This window comes from Drosophila sulfurigaster, chromosome X (genome assembly GCF_023558435.1).
Source record: "Drosophila sulfurigaster albostrigata strain 15112-1811.04 chromosome X, ASM2355843v2, whole genome shotgun sequence".
Lineage (NCBI taxonomy): Eukaryota > Metazoa > Arthropoda > Insecta > Diptera > Drosophilidae > Drosophila > Drosophila sulfurigaster.
In genome coordinates, this window is record NC_084885.1 from 10,600,564 (window position 1) to 10,620,926 (window position 20,363).

General features: G+C 41.2%; 3 protein-coding genes across 5 annotated transcripts in view; 1 reads left to right on the forward strand and 2 right to left on the reverse strand.

The window, feature by feature from the left end:
* LOC133847820 (flotillin-2) overlaps positions 1-20,363 on the forward strand; it is a 122,514-nt gene that overhangs the window by 14,368 nt on the left and 87,783 nt on the right. The gene's annotated exons all lie outside the window — the stretch shown is intronic.
* LOC133848312 (glucose dehydrogenase [FAD, quinone]-like) lies at positions 33-2,132 on the reverse strand. The gene has a single exon (XM_062283811.1). It carries the CDS (start codon positions 2,081-2,083, stop codon positions 203-205), a length of 1,881 nt encoding a protein of 626 aa, XP_062139795.1. The 5' UTR covers positions 2,084-2,132; the 3' UTR covers positions 33-202.
* On the reverse strand, positions 12,095-19,847 carry LOC133847811 (glucose dehydrogenase [FAD, quinone]). Its single transcript, XM_062283057.1, has 2 exons — positions 19,617-19,847; positions 12,095-14,503 (listed from the first exon to the last, which is right to left on the reverse strand). Exon 2 carries the CDS (start codon positions 14,234-14,236, stop codon positions 12,173-12,175), a length of 2,064 nt encoding a protein of 687 aa, XP_062139041.1. The 5' UTR covers positions 14,237-14,503; positions 19,617-19,847; the 3' UTR covers positions 12,095-12,172.

A 20,363-nucleotide genomic window follows, 5' to 3' on the forward strand; every position in this document is an offset into this window, starting at 1 on the left:
CCATCGATCAATCGATCAGTCGAAACACGCGCCCAATTCATTTTTATTAGCAACAATATGTCAACCCACAACAAAAAGGGGGGGGGGGGATAATATAAAAACAACAGAGTTGAGACAAGATCACTTGATATCAATCTTGGGTATTGAAATTGAAATTGAAGTTGAAGTTCACGTTCTTGTGGTTACTTTATTCACTGTTCGCTCAGCTGTTGTAGTTGTGGTCTTGTTTGATCATATCGGCCGCCTTCTCGGCTATCAAATATACCGGTCCATTGGGATGGCCAGCAATCAAATAGGGCATAATGCTGGCATCCACCACACGCAGCTGGCCAATGCCATGGACACGCAGTCGAGCATCCACCACGGCACTGGGATCAGAGCGTGGTCCCATTTTAGCAGTGCCCGAATAATGATAGATGGTTAGAGTAAAGTGTCGGGCATAACACTCCCAAAACTCGTCGCTGAGCCACTTGTGTCGACGACACGCTGGCGGCTGTTTGTCCAACAACCGGGCGTTGATGGCTCGAAAGGCGGGCATCTCGCTGAGGTGGTTGCACTGCTTGAGGCCGCGAATTGTGATATTGAGATCGTAGGGATCGTGAAAGTAATTGGGATAGATCAGGGGATGCTGTTGGGGATTGCGACTCTGCAGCTTGATGCGTCCGCGACTCCTCGCACGCAGTATCATGGGGAACACCAAGAATGAGTTCCCATTGCGGCGCTCCAGCTCCCCAAACATGGTCTCATAGATGCTTGGCTTGATGCCGAAGGCCAAGGGCAGCGCCGGATTTATTGGCCAACTGTTGCTACAGGCAAATATCTCCATGTCGGGCCATCCCCGCTGACGCTCTGCCTCGTCCAAGGCATAAAACGAGATTGCTTCCACGCCACCAGGTATCAAGATGGGACCTCGTCCCCGAAGGAAATTGCCTATGGCATCGGTGTTGAGCAAATCGTTCAGCGTCAGCGTTGTTGTGTTCGTCGTGAATGTCACAGCTGGCGCCGTATGATCCTGCAGATTGTAGCCCACCGCCAGATCTGCCAGAGGTTTGATGCCCATTTTGCGCAGATGCTTGGCAGGTCCCACGCCCGACAACATCAGCAATTGCGGTGTATTGATGGCGCCCGCCGAGACGATGACTTCCTTTCTGGCCAGCACCTTCTGCATGCGTCCATCGGCCAGCAGCATTACGCCGTAGGCGTTCCTGCTCTGTGGATCGATGAGCACTCGGGTGACTAGTGATTTTTTTTTGATGTGCAGATTGGTGCGTTTGCCTTTGATGGGATAGAGATAGGCGCGATTGGAGCTCCAGCGTGTAGCGTTCGCGATATTCGCCTGCAGATAGGAGACACGCATCTGGGACTCACCGTTGTAGTCGCCACGTGGCAAACCCGCCTGCTCGGATGCTCGGACAAACGCATCGGCAACGCGTGTCGGATCTGTGTTATATGAGATTTTCACCGGTCCCCGGACACCGGGATGTGAGTGTCCGGTGTCGGCATCGGGGACAAGAGAGCCTTCGTATTTGCGAAAGTACGGCAACAGCTCCTCGTAGCTCCAGCCGGGATTGCCGAGCGCAGCCCAGTGATCGTAGTCGAGGCGATTGCCTCGGGTGTACATCATGTAGTTGAGCACCGAGCTGCCACCCATGACCTTGCCACGTGGCCAGTTGCAGCGATTGTCCTTCATGGCCAGGCAATAGCTGGACGAGGGCTCGGTGCGATACTTCCAATTCATTTCGCCCAGCTGCAAGAAGTGTGCTGCTATTGGGATATCCATGACGTAGCTTTCGCTGCCGCCAGCCTCGAGTAGCAGCACCTTCCAGTTGGGATTCTCGGACAGGCGGGCAGCCAAAGCACAGCCAGCGGTGCCGGCGCCGACGACAATGAAATCGTATTCGGGCAGCAGCTGATTGCGTTCATCGAGCGACTCCAGATCCATTTGGTGTTGACCACGTCGCAGAAACTCGATTATATTGCCCAGCGCATTACCGTTGAGACTCTGTGCCACAGCCGTGTCGATGAGGCAGCAATGCGTCAACGCAGCGAGGAATACTAATCGCCATGTTATTGGCATTCCCATAGAGTCAGCCAGACAGCTCTGGCAACGTAGCTCAACTGAAAAGCCTGGCTACCCGACCTTACATCTTTATTGCAAAACAGGTGGGGAAGCAATGCTCGAATGCACTTGACTCTGCGATACCCGATACTCGATTCAATACATGTAAAAGAATCATTAGTCATACAGAAAAACAAACGGTGTTAATTGACAAGTGATTTTCTAAAAAATGCATTTATTTGAGCATATAATAGATTTAGAATTTCAAAAATGTAGAAATACATACAATATTCCAAGTTCTACGCTATTGCTACCGGGTATACAAAAATAGGAGAATAATATACGGTAATAATAATAACTCACTGACCAACGAACAATCGTAGTAATCGTTGCGAAAGTACTGTCATTACTAAACGGGAACTATAATTAATGGCTTAAATTGAAATTGCTTGAAGTGTAAATTCAATGCATCGGTTAATAATTATTGTCCATTGATCGTGTTAAACAATGTTTAGGACAAAGCAGTCCATAGTATTTTCCATATCTGTAGAGTTTAGCCTAACTATTTATATCACATTTTCAACCCAAACAAATAATCGCATAACAATTTGATGAGATTCAAAAGCCATAAGTAAGAGCAATAAGCAAATAGGCACATTTTTTATTTCTAATTTTAATGTCTTTACTTTAAGGTAAAGTGCTGAGAACCATTGTTATTTAATGGTAATTTTGTAATTATATTTTATAGCGCAAGATTACTGCATAATTGCAAAGAAAATACTTAAATTGTTTTTATGTGTTGCTCGTTGTTAAAGAAAATCTTGACTAAGCGATTAAATCAATCCAACTTATTCAAGCCAGTACGCAACATTATTAGCATATTCAAATGAATTGATCACAATCATACAAACTTTCTTTTAATAATTTAGGACATTGCTTAGAAAAGTTGTTATAATTCTTAGTGTAGTTGATTTAATTGATCTATACAAAGTATAACAAGGAAGCCATTAAGAATTCTTGGTTTTAATTGATCACATTCATATAAAGTTGCTGAGCTGAGCTGAGTTGATTGTGTGATGGCTTTGCGCATTAGTTTTATCGTGTGTCGTCTTACGAAAGGGCGTTGAAGGTCCTCAGTTTTGTGTGTTAGATTGTTTGTAAATTTTATAATCATTTCCGTTCGCATGGGAATTACAAAAGCCACAGCAAGCGTCTACAACTGTAATCGTCATCGTACTAAGAATTTGGGCGGCAACTCAACTCTTAACTCAACTGAAAACTCAGCGAGTCACTCAACCGCAGCCGCCTGCCTGACATACTAAACATACACATAGGTTCTTCAACTTGTTTTAAGATATCTTTTTAGTTGCACTGGCAGCAACCTGTGGGCTGTGTTGTTGGCAGCCTCAAAAGGTGTTCAGCTCACGAAAGTGTTGGCTGGTAAATTTCCAAAACTAAAAACATGTATAATATTTGGGCATTCGCTTTTTAAATCTGAGAATACTTTGAGCATACTTCTAGCATAAATTTACGAAATTTATTTTTGTTGTTTGCCATCAATGATTATGAAATAAACAGAAAATAAGCATGACTTGCAAATGAAAAACAAATCTAGAGTTTCGACTGTGTGACTCAGCTTTGCTCATTTGTGAAGAAGTTAGTGCAGAATTTGAGATCAAATTAACATCTTAGCATCTCTTGATGAATGAATGAGAATAGTATAAACTAAGTATATATATACTATACTATTCTCATTCGGTGGTAGAGTAAACCATTCAATTGCATGCGGAAGGTGGAGGAGGTCATCATAGTTGTGAGGGATTTGCCCCAGTTCGTGGAAAACTATTGTGGTTAATTTGGTGGTTCTTGTTTTGGCATAGAGAACCTTGTTAAGCTCTTGACAGAGCCACTTCATAGATGACCAAGTCGCGGCCAGAACCGATGACATTCAAGCGAAGCCATTCGAGTCAAGGCAGCGCGATTTCGCAACAACTTGCAACGTGTGGCGCGCCGCAAGCTCTAAGCTTCGCCTCGTTGTCGTCGTCGTCGTCTAACGGCAATTAAAGTATTTTCGATATTTTTTATGTTTTGACTAGTTTTTTTTTGGCTATGTTTTGATAGACGTATTTGTGTTGTTGTTAATTCTTGAAGAATTAAGCTAGCTGTTGTCTTTGACCGAGTTTTCCGCAGTGCAAAACTGGCAACTCGCACTTGGCTCACACTTTTCGAGCCTTTTTCGGGGCTGTTTTTTGGAGGCCTTATTTCGTAACAGTCTCTTGACATTTGCTCGGTCAAAGGAACATCTCTTTCGTGATAGAACTCACGAGTTTTTGGTCATCAAGAAATTAGCACATGTTATTGCAGCTGATTGTTGTTTCCAATTGCTCGATAACGATGACTAGTTGATATTTTTGACTTCCAATCGCCCAACTCAATAACTTTTGACATCATTTACACCTCACCTCCCGCGCGAACCTACGCGAATGAAAAGTGTTCTTTAGGCAATCGAGAACACACAATTCTTGATTGGTCACTTTTGGGCTCGACCCGTTTTATGAGCTCAAATATACATACTATGTTTAATTTTTGATACCATCCACTTGAGCTGAGGAAAACGGGTTTGCTAGACAAGATTACGAAGTCATCAAACTTATTGTAGACAATAACTACAGGGTATTCCATAGTCATAGTCAGGGTCTTATGCTATTTTTCATCCATTTTAATGGCACTTTTAGTTGACATATCGCTGATTGTGCTGCTCTTAACCTTCTTTGTCCTCGCACAGGGTATTAACAATAAGACGCGTATGGAATGCATTAAAGGGGGGCTTGGCACAATCCCAGATAATCTTCATAAAAAGTAGAACAGAAAAGAACAGTAGACTTTGAGCAGTTCTCCTGCTGCACTTAAGAGCGACCTGACAAAGTTGTTGTTCTCAATTATATATACACAGAAAGAAAATAACGTGCTAAAATAAAATCATCAATCAAGATTGTTGATGTCAAAACTAAAAAAAGAAGGTTTATTCTTAAATTCAGATTGGAAATCTACAAAGATTTTTGCACCCTAAAAATTATATTTCAAAATTGTTTTTTTTTAAGATAAAAAAAAAAAAATTTAGTCAAAAACTTTCAATCTAGATTTGTTTTCTCTCTATGTAGATTTTGTTTCATTGCTGAAGCACATTCAATAGTTGATTAATACAAAATGCAATCTAATAGAATGTGTTTGTTTTATAAATTGCCATCAATTCGGCAAATTAAATCACAGCGAACTTGAGAGTGTTTACAATTTGCTTTGTTTAAAGTATTCATTCGACTTTTGCTACAATTCAGCTCAGCCATCAGATCACAACACATTGGCGTGGCGTTGTATCGATATTGTGGCTGGTCGTAAATATCCATATTAATTTTGCAAATACGACGGCGACAAGAATAAGCAGAATCCGTTGACTTAAGAGAGAATGACTAAACAAAATCCATAAGATAATAAAAACCAAAAAAGCAAAGCTAACATCCAAACATGAAAATTTGCTTCTTTTTTTTTGCTTTTGCCGTAGTAACGAGCCAAAGCAAATCTCCAATAAAAAAAGCCCGCAAGGTCGTCAGACACAGCGCTCACATACAGACGAAGCCACCAATATAGAAAAAAAGAAACCAAAATTACAATAAAACCAAAAATTTAAACCCAGCTCTGTCGAGAGAGAACGTTTAAAGTTCTTTGGAAAAGAGCCAACAGACTAGCTTTAGAATAACATAACGAACGGCAGCTTTTATAATATTATTCTGAGATACTACACTTATGTATGTATATGCATAAATATTTGTGTAATGGCAAATCAAGGTCTCCGCTCGTTTCCGATTTCCGAATTGAGTATGTGTAATCAAAGCACTTTGCAACTGATTCGGTTTCTAAATTTCAATCTTATATGGGATCGAGTGAAGTGCATCAATTGAATTCAATTTGCTAAAAGATACTTCAATTTATATACACTATCTGACTGATATGGTTTAATTATGCAGTGCAATTCATAAATATAAGATTGTTATCGAGATACTAACAATTTATGGCGTTTGTTGGAACAGTAATCTGAATAATAATTCAGCTCTGTCTCTATTGTTTTTATACCCGATCCTATAGGGGAAAAGAGTGTTATAAATTAGTGCCAACTGAATTTACATGTAACTGGCAGAAGGAATGGAAAAGTATGTGAATAAAAACTATACATTTTGGAATATTTCAATATTTTTCAGTATGTTAATTAGGTATATTTTGTAATGACAAGTATATTGATATACTATACTATACTATACTATATACTAAATATATTGTGCATTTTCAAATGAACGCCTAAATCGGAGAAACTATAGGAGATTTTGGTACTTACAATAAAACCTATAACCTTTATTATGTCAACAATTTGGTTGCCATGAGATAAAAACCTTAGAAGTTATAATAATTTTATACATATGATGTAAAAGTATATTCATTATTTTTTGATATATTATTTTTGTACATGTTGAATGAAGATAACCCAAATATCAATTTCAATATATTTCAGTATTTTCTCTGAATATTCATTTGTTATATGTTGAATATAGAAGTATATCGATATATTAAATATAAATTGTGGTATATTATGTTATTTTTCGTTATATCAATTTGGTATATGTTGAATCTATAAGTATATTAATATACCAAATATACATATATTTCGACATAATTTCGTATATTTTAACCAAAATACCACACTGCGTTGCTTCGATTACCCATTTTTATCATAACTTGAGCTGAACTTAGGAAGCTATTTAAATGTTGCTGGATTTAGAGTTAATTTTGAAATAACAGCTGGCTGTGGGAACGACACTCTTCTCAGTCGTATAGACAGCTGTTCTAGTCAGCTTGTCGTTCTCAAAATCCCAAAATATAGTGATAAATTTGATCAGAGCAACATGTCCAGCAGCAGCAACCAATCGCAGTCGCAGTTGCAGTTGCAGACTGAATGCAGCGATGAGGCAAAAGATGTGGCAAGTACAAGTTTGGCTACACAGCAAGTGACGTTGGCGTTGCACACAAATCCATCGGAGGCGGCAACTGTTGAGGCAGTGCCAATAGCCGAAGTGGCGCCTCCCAAACCAAATGAACAGCAGCAGCAACCATATGTCTTTCGAGCTGAGCAGCAGTTGGACGATGAACTGGACGACAATCGCTGGGGTCGCTTTCTGCGCGTCCTCACTCGCTGCCTGTTGTACTGCAGTGCTCGGGTGGCTGCTGGCTTTGGATTGAGTCGCCAGCAGACGGCGTGGTACAAGCATTGCTGGGATAATCCTGGCCAACGTCCGCGTGGCATCAGCTTTTTGGACGCACGCCATGAGGATGATGCAACATCGGATGCTGCTGCTGCTGCATTGAACGAAGATGCCACCATTTGATTGCTTTGCCCATTTCGCTGGCATTTCCGTGCGACTATTGTTGAAACTGAACCAAACCCAACTGGCAATAACAATATCTCATTATCTCCCCCGTATGCCCCGACTCCACCCCAATCGTTTCAATTTCAATTTTATTTCCTCCTCTCTGCCACACCCTAGAACAAATAAATAACATGTTTTGCATTCCAGTTTTAGTTTTGAGTATGAAGATTCCTCTTCATTTCAATGTCGCCTCTAGATTTATTCTGTATCAATAAACAGCACATTATGGAGATAATTTCCAATGATTTGAAATTCTTATTTTGGGTTTTTTCTAACAATTATTTTGTGTTTCATTAATTGATCGATCAGCCAGCTCTTGCAATTATTTTGATTTATGTGTTCACTGATTCACTCAACGCAATCTTTTGAATTCAAGTCATGTCTTTTGTTGAACTTGCTTCCTGAATTCTAGCATTTGAAATACTTGAATTCTTGAACTCTGCGATTGTTTTGATACTCTGTACAAGCATAATTATGAATCGAGAAATCAATATTTATTCGGTGATCATTATTTGTTGACATCACTTCCACTTCCAGCAATTATAATGCGGTGCAGTAGAGTTCACTCTCTTGGATCAAAGACATCAAATAATTGCACACTTTAAAGTGCTTTAGAGCTGAGCAAACAAAAGTGCTACCAAAAATAATTCAATTGAATGATTGACAAAGCGCCGAGTGTTGTGATCTTAACATTGTTGGCATAGCAGCAATTATGCGTATTATAGGCGTATCGGAATTGAAATCGTAATCGAAATGTTATTCAACCTGTGCGATGAACCAAAACAGCTGAGTCATCATCGTTGAACAATCGATAAGTCGAAAGATGATTGGACGTTTGCTCGATCGATCGATTTGTAACGCCCTAACAGTTCTCTCTGTTCAAATTGTTGAAAACAATTTAATTATTGTGACTTACATGGATCTATGTAGGTGACTGATGCCTGTTTGTTGCCTGATGTAAGTCAAGGTTGTAGCACACATTTCGAGTGCGGAAAATATATAATAGAAACAGAATTAAGAACACATTGTGAATGAGGCTGTAAGACCAGTTACAAGGTCATCATTAGCTGACTCCATCAGGGGAGAACCGGTCACTTAAAGTTCTGTAAGAGTCACGAAAAACGAAAAACACAACAAAATTTATATAATAAAACGTGGAAACATTTCCGCTTGTGGGGGCAATCAGAGTCGGAGATACTGAGAATCATTAATATTAATTTGAATTTGTTGTGATGTTGTAATTTTCAAAGATCTTTGCTTCATTATTATTAATCTTCCTCTTTTCTTCTCTCTCTCTGTTTTTTTTCTTTACAGGTGAGCAATCGTGACGATCAAACTTTGTCGGTTCAAACTTCTTAGCCATGAAATTCTTGAGAGTATTTATTTATGGTATTATGAAGCTGGTTTTTAGCTGCTTGCTTGGTAAGCCAAAGATCAAGTTCACTAGGTCTGGGTCAACTGGGTGGACTGTATGTGTGTGTGTGTGCGTGTTAGTCTCTAACGGATTCGCATGCAAATGATAATTGAACACTATTATATATCAGACTATAACAAGTTTATTAACCTCTAAGTGGCACATAACGACACAATCGCAAAACGACAAAAAAGGAAGACCATGCAAAGAATAACAAACTATAGTAATGATAATAATAACAACACAGACATAAAGACAGAGAGACAGAGAGAGGGAGAGAGATAGTTAGCGATGAGTCGAAGACATCGTTGTTGATCGCATCACTTCCGACAGCCATTGACCCAGTTGATCTTGGTTTTTGGTTCGATTTTGCATGGCCAAATTTTGGTGGCTTTTGTTTCTTCGAGTAGCGAAGGGCACTCTTTGGTGACAAGTGGAATTAGCAGCAGTCTCTGCAGTCACGTCCGATTGCACCTCAAATGTGTATCGGGGCGTATACGTGATGAGAACACAAGTCAAAAAGACCATTAAAATATCGAGAGTTAAATTCGCAATTCATTTATTAATCAATAAAATCATCTATAAATAGATACATTTGATTGTCCATCTATTGCTAAGTGCTCTGCTGTCTAGCTCGATCGAAAAAAAAATGAGAAAAATGAGAAAAAATCACACATGCAAACAGGTAAATCAAATCAGCAAGCGATGCGACCTTCAACCGATTAGTTCAATGGCCAACGATCCGTTAAGCGTTTGTAAAAAAAAAAAATGCTGTGTGTAGCTGTAAAATTAACATATTTTCTTTCCGAAATTTAGCCAGTTTTTGGTTGTTAATTAAAATTGTTTTCGATTTTGTTAATATCATGTGTTTGTTCTTGTAGGGAATTTTATGGGGCAGGGTCTAATCGTTTAACACGTTTGTGCGTGGTTTTGAGATTCGTTAACGTGTTTCCGTTCTTCACCCGGAAAAGTACTCAATGCAATTTGGCAATTTGATTAGTCCGTCAGTCAGTCAAACCGTCGAACAGTTGAAAAGTCGTCGGTTAGTCACAGTGTCAATTAAAAGTGCTTTCAAAAGTTTCCGGCTTCCGATCGTATTCCGACGTGAAAATTGTCTGCGAAGGCCATTCGCGCGAGCTGTTAAGATGATTTATGGCCAAAATGGCTGGGCGTTGTTCATGTCTTTGGCGCTGTCTTCTAGCCAAGTTCAAAGTTGAATTTATGCGTCTATGCGCCCTTCGTCAACTGCTTTGAACTGTCTATTGAATCGATACGAGCGAGCGAGCCAGCGAGCGAGCTATGTCAGTTCAGTTGTTAGCTGTCTGTCTCTCGGTCTGCTTGTCTTTGACGCTGTCGTTATCATAAATTTTATGAAATTTAATCTAATTTGCATTTGCGTGTTTTGTTTGTATGTCAGCTGGCATTTAATGGCTGCGCCTAGATATTAGGCTATGATATTTAACTCAATCCACTAGAGATGGGCGTATGCCACGTATACTTGATATATTACTTCTATTATATTTACTCATGCAAGGTCTGCCCACAGTCGTTATAATTTTCGATAATAATTACTGTACAACGGGGATTAGCTAAGCAATTTTATAAAATAATGACAAATAATGAATTTTAATTTCGATATAAATAATTTGTATAACTTGGATGTCAAGAATTTTTCATAGTTTGCATTACTTATTAACATTTTTTTAGTTAATCATAATAGTGGTTATATACACATTTTAGGGTCATGATTTCTGGCACATACAATAATAATTTGTATGATTTCTGAATTTGGCTGCGAAATTACAGTCTGGCTATTTGGTATATTTTCAACTATACGGTATATGTATCACTACATAAATATACCAAACATAACATTTGTTATATAATATATTAATTCGGTATATTTTAAGAAAAATACCGCACGGCTTCGCTCTTATTCAAAATGGGTAGCGAGTATCTTACAGTCAAGCACACTCGACAGTAGCTTTCTTACTAGTTATAGTCTGAATTCAATATTAACTTATTTTTAGTTAATTGTAATAGTTGTTTTATACTGTTTTTATTTATTATATAAATATTTTCTACTTTTTGTAGTCCCAATATACATATGTTTGTTCAGACTTGATATACTTATTAATTCAATTTTAGTTATTCACAAATTTTGTATGCCAGTTGACCGCAATTGAATTTTATTCAATTTGCCGTCTTCAGATTCTGTTTGATACGTGTTCGTTAAGCTCGTATTCATTTCAGCTGAATTCAAATCCAGTTAGTCCTTTTGCTTTTCCCTAATTTGGGTCATGACGCACATTATACAAATATATGTATGTATGTATATCCACCACACATAGCAACTCACCTCTTTGTTTAGTTGCCCTTATTCATCGTTTGCACTATATAATCAACACACTCGAGTTTCGCTTGGCTGATGTCATCTCTAAGACAACGCCCTGTTGATGGCAGAAAACACATTTTATGTTGCCTGCTTTTAGGCCGTTGACATAAATTTTCGCTTTAGTTGCTGCTGCTCGGAACAAACTGTCTTTCTCAGCGAGAGGGCGCTGTTTCGTTTTTCTATGCGTGAATTAATTAAATTTATTAAATAGATTATGCATTGTATAAATAGTTTGATGCTTACAAAATAGTCAAAAATTATGTTTATACAAATTGCAATTAAACTACAAATTAAATATGAACAAACAAAAGGATGATTGTACACTTAAAACTAGAATAAAATATGCAATAATAATAATAATAATAATAATAATATTAATGTAATGTTGGTGGAGGGGAGAGCACAAAAAAATAAAACAACAATAATAACTACGATTAGTTAACTTAGAGTATAGAAGATATACACAATACATAACTATGACTCGATTTCATGCTGTTGCCATTTTACATAACTTGAGATTTCTTGTAAGTCTGGGAAAGTGATTGTAGTGTTTGTTGTAGTTGCAGTTGCTATTCGACTCTGTGTTGTGTTGTGTTGTTTTGTGTGTAGCGAAGCAAACAGTACACTCTTTTGTGGCTTTATCTTAAAAAGTAAGCATTAAACAATGGCAAACACTGTCTATATAGGTCCGTCTGTCCGTCTTTCCGTCTGTCTGTCTTTCTCTTGGCTTGTTCATGGTCTGTTTCTGTATCTGTGTCTCTGTCCGTTTGGAGTTTATGGTAAAGCTAGTTGACCCCTGAGCACCCCTGGCCAATGTCATCGGACTTTAGCTAACTCTTTGTGACTGTTTCTGTTTCTGTGGCTGATGTTGTTGTCGTTGTTGTTGTTGCTGCTGTTGGTGTCAGCGTTATGTTGCTGCTGCCATCGAAGTCTCTGCTGCTGCTGTTGCTGCTATTGGTAATGCTTATGCTATGGCTGCTGGCTGCTGTCTCGGCATCGCTGTAGACATCACGCCGCTTCACCTTGTACTCGGGATTCCGAAGCCAATCCTCCTTGATGAGATCGGCACCCTTCTCGGCAATCATGATGACAGGCGCATTCGTATTGCCACTGGTGATTGTTGGCATGATGCTGGCATCGATCACCCTCAGCCCACGCACTCCGTATACCCTTAGACGGGGATCGACGACCGCTTCCGGGTCCCAGGAGGGTCCCATTTTGGCTGTGCCACACGGATGATAGATGGTCATCGAAATGGTGCGCACCTGACACTCCAGATACGCATCGGACAGAAACTTGTGCTGCTTGCAGTTCGGCAACGGTTTGCGCCACACTCGCGACCCAAACTGTTTAAACACTTCCGCCTCGGCGACGCGCAGCGCAATCTTGGCGCCCTCGACCAATGTCTTTACATCCAGCGGATCGTCAAAGTAGTTGGCATTGATCAAGGGATAGTGGAAGGGATTCGCAGAACGCAGACGCACCGTACCCCTCGAGCGTGGACGCAACAGCAGCGGCATTATGGTCCAGCTGTCTTTGTTGGCGATCGGGTGATACACTTCCTGGTACACCGACTCCTTCAGACCCATCACCTTCTTGACTCGGGCTCCGTTATCGGAATTGATCGATGCGGGTGCCATGTGAAATTGTATATCCGGCCAGTCGATGCTGCGATTCGAGTACGGTGTGTGCACAAACGCCAGTCCCTCGACGCCACCCAGCGTAGTCATCGGTCCACGCTCGCGTAGCACATACTGAAAGGTGACCGCTGTGGGATTAAAGCGATCCTGAACAATGGCCACGGGTTTATCCACCAGGAACGTGAGACCTCCCATGCCCACGTGATCCTGCATATTCTCGCCGACGGGCAGATCTTGCATCACCTTGATGCCATGCTTCTCGAGGTGCTTGCGCGGTCCCAGACCCGACAGCATCATCAGCTGCGGTGTATTGATAGCGCCCGCCGATAAGATCACCTCCCGTCGTGCCGAAATGCGATAGACCTTGCCATGCTTCACGAACTCAACGGCCTGAGCGCGCATCGTGCCCGGCTCGATGATGACGCGCGTCACATGCGAGTTCATCGACAGATGGAAGTTGGGACGTTGCCGAATGGGTCGCAGGAACGCCTTGGCCGTGGAGCAACGCGAGCCGCGTCTTATAGTCCCTTGGGCAATCATAAAGCCCGCCTGCTGTGCTCCATTGATGTCCCGATTGTCGTAGCCCAGCTGAGTGCCCGCCTCGACGAAGGCGGCCACGAGTGGCGTGTGCCAGGGTGATTCCTGAACGGTGAGGAGACCGCCACGTCCATGGTATGCACTCTTGGCCAAATAGGGATTGCGATTGTCTTCGGACTTCTTGAAATAGTGCAGCACCTGATCGTAATCCCAGCCGGTATTGCCGAGGGATGCCCACGTCTGGTAGTCATGCCGATTGCCGCGTACATACAACATGTAATTGAGTACCGAAGAGCCGCCTAGGACACGACCTCGTGGCCAATTGCATCGATTGTTCTGCATGCCGAGGCACGCCTTGTTCGATGGTTCCGTCTTGTAGGCCCAATCCAGTTTGCTGAGCTGCAAGTATGCGGCCAGCGATGGCACATCCGAGATCTCATTCTCATCCGGTCCCGCCTCGATGAGCAGCACCTTCCATTTGCGCACCTCGCTCAATCGATTAGCGACCACCGCACCCGCCGATCCGCTGCCCACCACAATGAAATCGTATTCGGGAAATAGATTTAGCTGGTCCAAGGGTCGTGATTCCGGATCGACGGCATCGTAGCGATAGTAGGTGATCGCGGCGAGCATCAATGGGATTAGCCATAGTCCGGTGGTTACAACGCCGAACGTTGATTTGATCACCGTCGTTATAAACAGCAGATTGAGCACCATATTCAATGGACTCTTTCGTTGATTAAACCACTTGACAAAGACAGTTCGAAATCTGTTGTTTGTTGTGTTTTGGTTTGGTTTGTTTATTTTACTCCGCTATCTGCGATTAATGTTCCTTTATGTTTATCCTCGTTGCTCCTTTGTTTTTTCCTCTCTTGGTGTCATTCACTCGCTCGCTCTCTGTCTAGCGTTTCTTTCTCTTGTGCATGGCGTCATTGACTTATTTCCTGGGCTGTGCTCCTCTTCAACGTGTGCTCACTTGATTAGCTGCAAAGAATACAGTATTAGTTTTGTGATTGAACATATAAGATGTGATAGAATAATGTAATTGTAGAAGAAATTGCCAGTAGAGTTTTATTACAAAATAACCAAAAGATAAGGCAAAATCATCGACGGTGGGAATGTGATTGAATTCGTCAAAAATTTCCCATGCCTTTATAACGATTAACGAAAGCACTATCGTCATTTAACATTAGAACCAAGACAATGATTTTAGGGCCAGGATATTCAGTCTGGAATACCAAACTATTGCAATCGAGGTTTAAATCTAAACGATCGACATAATAGTAAAACCCTTAAGTGTTACATTATTTGTGATTGCAAGAAAGGAGTATCGACAAAAGCTATGTAATGTTTATATGTTTGAAATTGTTTGTATTACAAATAACACATTTATAACACTTTAAATTGGCATATAGTCAAAGTAAATACATACTCGTAGCATGGGCTAATAAAGAAACATTTCACTGTTAATGCTAAAAGTGGTTGCAATGGAAATAAAATAAAAATTTTAGAAATTATGCAAGGAATAGTTTATATGCAGTCGTACATTATAAATTGATATACCAAATAAAGCCTATTTTAAGAATTTACGTTTAATTATGGTTTTTGTTTTGAATGTAATAGTATATTGATATACCAAATGTAGGTTTCGTTTAATTTTTGTATTTCTTCGGTATATTTCTGTGGAGTATTTTAAGTATAATGCCGCACTATTTTCTTTTTACTACAAACTTAAAACTCCCTTGAGCGAAACTTATTTCATGTGTACGTGTCGTCACAATATTTGAAGTAGTGTTTGCTCCAAGATATACTGTCTGCAGTATCGAAACGTTTGCCGTTTTACCACTTTACCGTTGCACTGGCGACCTCAATGAGCAGAGCATTATTGTGATATTCAGTTCAGTTCAATTCGATTATACGATTGCATTTTGAAAACACACACAATTGTGTTGCATCAGAGTGAAACCCCCGTCTGCAAGAGCAGCTCAACTCCCTCTGCATCTACCCCGCTCGCTCCCCCCTTTGCCGTACACATCCACATCCACATCCACATCAACTGTGGGCTAAAGGGCCATTGGCGGTTGTCGGTTGGCAGTTAGCGGCGACCTTGACGCTATTGCGGCCAATATCGTTAAGTGTTGAAAAGCCAGCGATGACGCGATGCGGCTTATAATGAATGTGAGGCACGCAAAATGCCGTTCAACTGCATTACAACAACAACAGCAACAACAAACTGAGGCAGCAGCAACAACAACAATGGTTATAGCCAAATTAACAATAACAGCAACAAAACGGAGGCAAAGCAGACTCGTCTTTGGCTGTTATTGTTGTTTGTCTTTCGAATTGTCGGCCCATTCGTTTTTATTTTTTATTACAATATCTACAAGCTCTCTGATGTAATACGAACAGCCAAATTGTTTATTATTGTTGTTGCTGTTGCTGTGGCTGTTGCTGTTGCTGGCATATAATTGGCGCGCTCGATTGGTAAATCGACAAATCTACATACGAAATGTTTTGTCTATTTATTTATCAAGCGAGCATAATTCATTTGCCTTGTCACTCGATCAGCCGTTAAACTCCCGGACCAAAAGCCGATCGTTCGTTGCCGGTTGTTGTTGCTGTCCGTTTGTTGGTTGCTCGCTTTTGGCTGTTGTTGCTTGTTATCGTGCGGGTGTTGAAACGTGCCGCTTGCCTGTCCAGTTTACAGCTAAGCTCAGCTCTTGTTTGGCCTTTGTTTTTACCACTTTTGTTTTTTTTTGGCAGCATTACGGCACAGTGGGTGAGAAAATATGTAGCTGGCAAATTTATGCACCACGTGCATGAATCACGCATTACTCTCCACGACACCTGAGAAACTACCTGTTATCTTGTAACGAGAGCCTATTGTAATGATAAGCTCTGCATTACTTAAGATAAGGCACTCGAAATTGTCTTTGAAGATCACGCCACGGAAATACGTTATCGAGCCGCCAAATTCGTGTATTCGTGTTTTCGTCGGGTTCGTTTATCTCCTCGTTGATCATAATTAATTTATTAGCTGATGCAATTTCAATTTGCCAATCTTTTGATATAATCAACTGATGACGTGTTGGTGTAAAGCCTACGGCAAAGCGATCAATAAAACAGCTGCTCAAAAAGACAAAAGCAAATAAAAATTGCTCAGCTCAAATTGAATTGAACCCATATCGAAAGTGATTTGAAGCACTCTTGTGTCTGTTTTGAGGAGCTGATCTTTTGGATAGGGTATCGCTTTTAAGTGCGGAAAGGAGTTATGAAATCAAATGCCAAACGTATCTTGAGGGGATCCCGATATTTAAGTTGGTATTGATATTGATAATGCAAATGACAAACTGTTGAAAAGTTTATTGAAATTTATAAATTCGTCTAGTTAACATTAGAAGTAAGTTTGAAAAGAATTATTAAATTATTTTAATAGTTTATAGATATGTTTAAGACTTTGAGAAATTCATTTATTTAATATTTAAATGAACACCAAATTATGTCTACATCGTTAACTGCAAAGGCTTTTCTTGCTTTAGCTGATAATCAGGTATATTTTGCACTCTACCCAACATATCAAACATAACCTTTGGTATATTTTTAATATTTTTGCGGTAGATTTTAAGAATAATATTCTTTTGCTGTTTTGCTCGCGCTGTTTTGCTTTCATGAAAAATGTCTAGCGGGTATCTCACAGTCGAGCACACTCGATTGCAGCTTTCTTGTTTAATTTTTATCAGGCAAGTTTGTGTACTGTGATGTTAGTATTCTCTTCGAAGTAATGCTTCAATTCAATCAAAAGATAATAAATCATTCAATAAACTATTAACAGGGTATTGCCAAGTCGACCAATTCTATTAAGTTGACTGTGCGAATTGTTGCTGGCGTTTTTGCTGTTTGCCGATCGCTGCTGGGCGCAAGTGAAAGGCCAAAGGCTCTAGAAGCAGGTGGGAAGCAAAAGCAACAGTAAGCAGTTGCTGCCACAGTTTAGTCACAGTCTGTGGCATGCAGCAGCAGCAGCAACAGCAGCAACTGAAATTGAAACTGGGAGCATAAATCGCACGCATTTCTTTTTCGGATATGAATTTCGCAAGCGCTTGTGATTGTCGTCGTTGTGCCAAAAATAAAAGGCAAAAAAACAACGAAAATGTTTATGTCGAAAAATAAGACAGAAACAGCAACAACAACAGCAACAACAACAACAACAACAACAACAACAACAACAACAACAACAACAACAACAACAACAACAGCAACAACAATAACAAAAGCAACGCCAGCAGCAGCAACAACAATAACAACAAAAAAGCTGCTTGAAATTGGGTCAGCGGCAAACGAGTTTAGTGAGGCGGCTAAAGACGGCGAGTGGATATTGGGGCATGGCTGTGACAGGGGTTGGGGCATGGTCTGTGGCCTGCCTGCCTGTTAGAGGTGCTGCTGCTGTTGTTGTTGCTGCTGCTGGCAGGCAAACCAGTTGGCTCAACTATTGTTTCTGCCTGCTTTCCCAACTAGCTGGCTGAAGAGTGTTTCTCAGTGTGTGTGTGTGTGTGTGTGTGGCTAAAAGTCAATTAGCCATTGACTTCCTGGGCTTCCCTGGGTAATTGAAGGCCAGGCGGCCAAAATGCGTTTAGCTGTCACAGCAAATGTCAAGTTTAAATGTCGCACACACACACACACACACACATATTAAGAAACGTGCACTCCCACACACACGAACACACATACAGACATCGACAAGCACTCGACAAATGGCAACAAAAGTGTTGTGCGCAATTAAAGTGATTTTGTGCGTTAATTTGGTGTAAACAAACTGAGCTCTCTTGTTGGCCATAAGGCCAAAGTCAATGCCCAGCACACCGAGCACGATGATGATGATGATGATGGTGTTGCTGTTGTTGCTGGTTGTTGGTTGCTGGCGCTAGGTTGTAGGTTGAGGGTTCGTCGTTTGTTGTTAGTGTCAGTCACCTTGACAGGCGTCAAGCGGCAATTGAAACAGCAATCAGTTCAGCCTGGCGACTTGCACTTGGCGTGTCACGCGGGTTCAATGTGCCAATGTGACAGCAGCAGCAACAGCCACAGCAACAGCCACAGCAACAGCCAAAGCAATAGCCACAGCAGCAGCAGCAGCAACAATCAACAATAATAGTTTAGTTGATTAAATCAACGGCTGAATGCGTAGCGGCAAATCGATAGTGTTGCTGTTGTTTACTTGCAACAACACCCCATTTAATTGCAATTGCAAATGCAATGTGCAGTTGTTGCCGTTGTCGATGTTGCTGTTGCTGTTGCAAGTTTGTGTCCTAAGTCGTTTGCCGCTCGTTGCGCGTGAAGTTCATGTTAGAAAGCTTTGATTGCCACACGCACACACACACACACACACATACACACACACACACACATAGAATGCACAACAGCAACCACAAAATGATTTGTTTGTTTTGCGTTTACGCCTTTGATGATGAGTTTGTTGCACGTAGAATTGCTGTTAATCCAAGCATGCGCAATCAGAGCTGCAGTTGCTGCTGTGGCTGTTGCTGTTGCTGCTATGGTTGTTGCTGCTGCTGCTGTTGTTGTTGTTGTCTGTAGCCTAGTTATCCAAAGTAAATGTTTTTGCTTTTCCTTTTTGCCACTTGTCTGCCTCTCTCTCTCTCTCTCTCGCTCCTTTGCTCTAACGGTTGCAACTTTGTTGTGGGCGATTGCAAAATGTTGCCGTTGGCAATTGTTGCTGTTTCTGTTGCTGTTGCACTTGAGTGCCTTTTCATTTGGCCAGCGTTGAGCATATGGGCTTGTGAAGGGTGCTCCTAACATAACTGTATTGTGTGCTTTGGTGCAATGTCAACAAGTCCAGTCGTTGGTTGCAGCAACGGTTGCTGTTGCTGTTGCTGTGGTCGCTTGTTGTGGTTGTTGTTGTTGCTGTTGTCCCTCTGTGTGTGCAACGGCAGCGGAAATAATCAGCCTTTTTTATGTCGTCAGGCTTTTCACTTTGATTTCATTTGCTTTCACAATCACACACACACAAGACACTCATTATAACACACACACACATACACATGGAAATCACACTTTGGTACTTATCGATTAATTGTCGATTGCTTACTTGGAATTCTAACGCGAACACAATTTGGTTGAAGGGCAAAGCGATGGGTGTGTTTCTCTCTCTTCCTCTCGTTCCCTCTCGCTCTCTCGATCGGAAGTGTCCTGCACGCACCAGCACACAAACACACACACACAAAATAAAAAAAAACAAAAAGAAGAAGATGCTTAGAAGCTTATCGCTTATCGATAATCGCTAATCGCTTTGGGAAGCGCTGCGTCCGTGCGGCTGCGTTGCACGTTTTCAACTGAACTCAAAGTTGAACGCGAAATCCATGCAAACGGGCAAACCGCGACGAGCGCCAGCATCGCCGCTGCCGCCGCCGCCGCTGACTCTTTGGCAACAACAGCAGCAGCAGCAGCAGCAACAATTGCTACGAAAACGACAACAACAACAAGAGTAACAACAACAGCAACTAGCATGGCAAATGGTTAGCGAGCGAGCAGCTGTTGCATATTATTGGCACATCGGCATCAAACTTGTTTGCGCCCACTCCACACTCGGACGCAACATGTTCGATGCGCTGATAACAACACAACACAAGGCGATCATGCGGTCAAACAATGCTTTTTGTGTCAACAGGGATGCTCGAAGAGGAGTGTGCGAGCGAGACAGATCGATTGTTGCTGCTGTTATTGTTGCTGGAAGTCAAGGTGAAGGCAAAGATGAAGAGGATTGCGAACGAGAACGAGCGACGAAATGAACATTTGACAATTACTTAATGATCATTGAGACATTTTGTTCCACTAA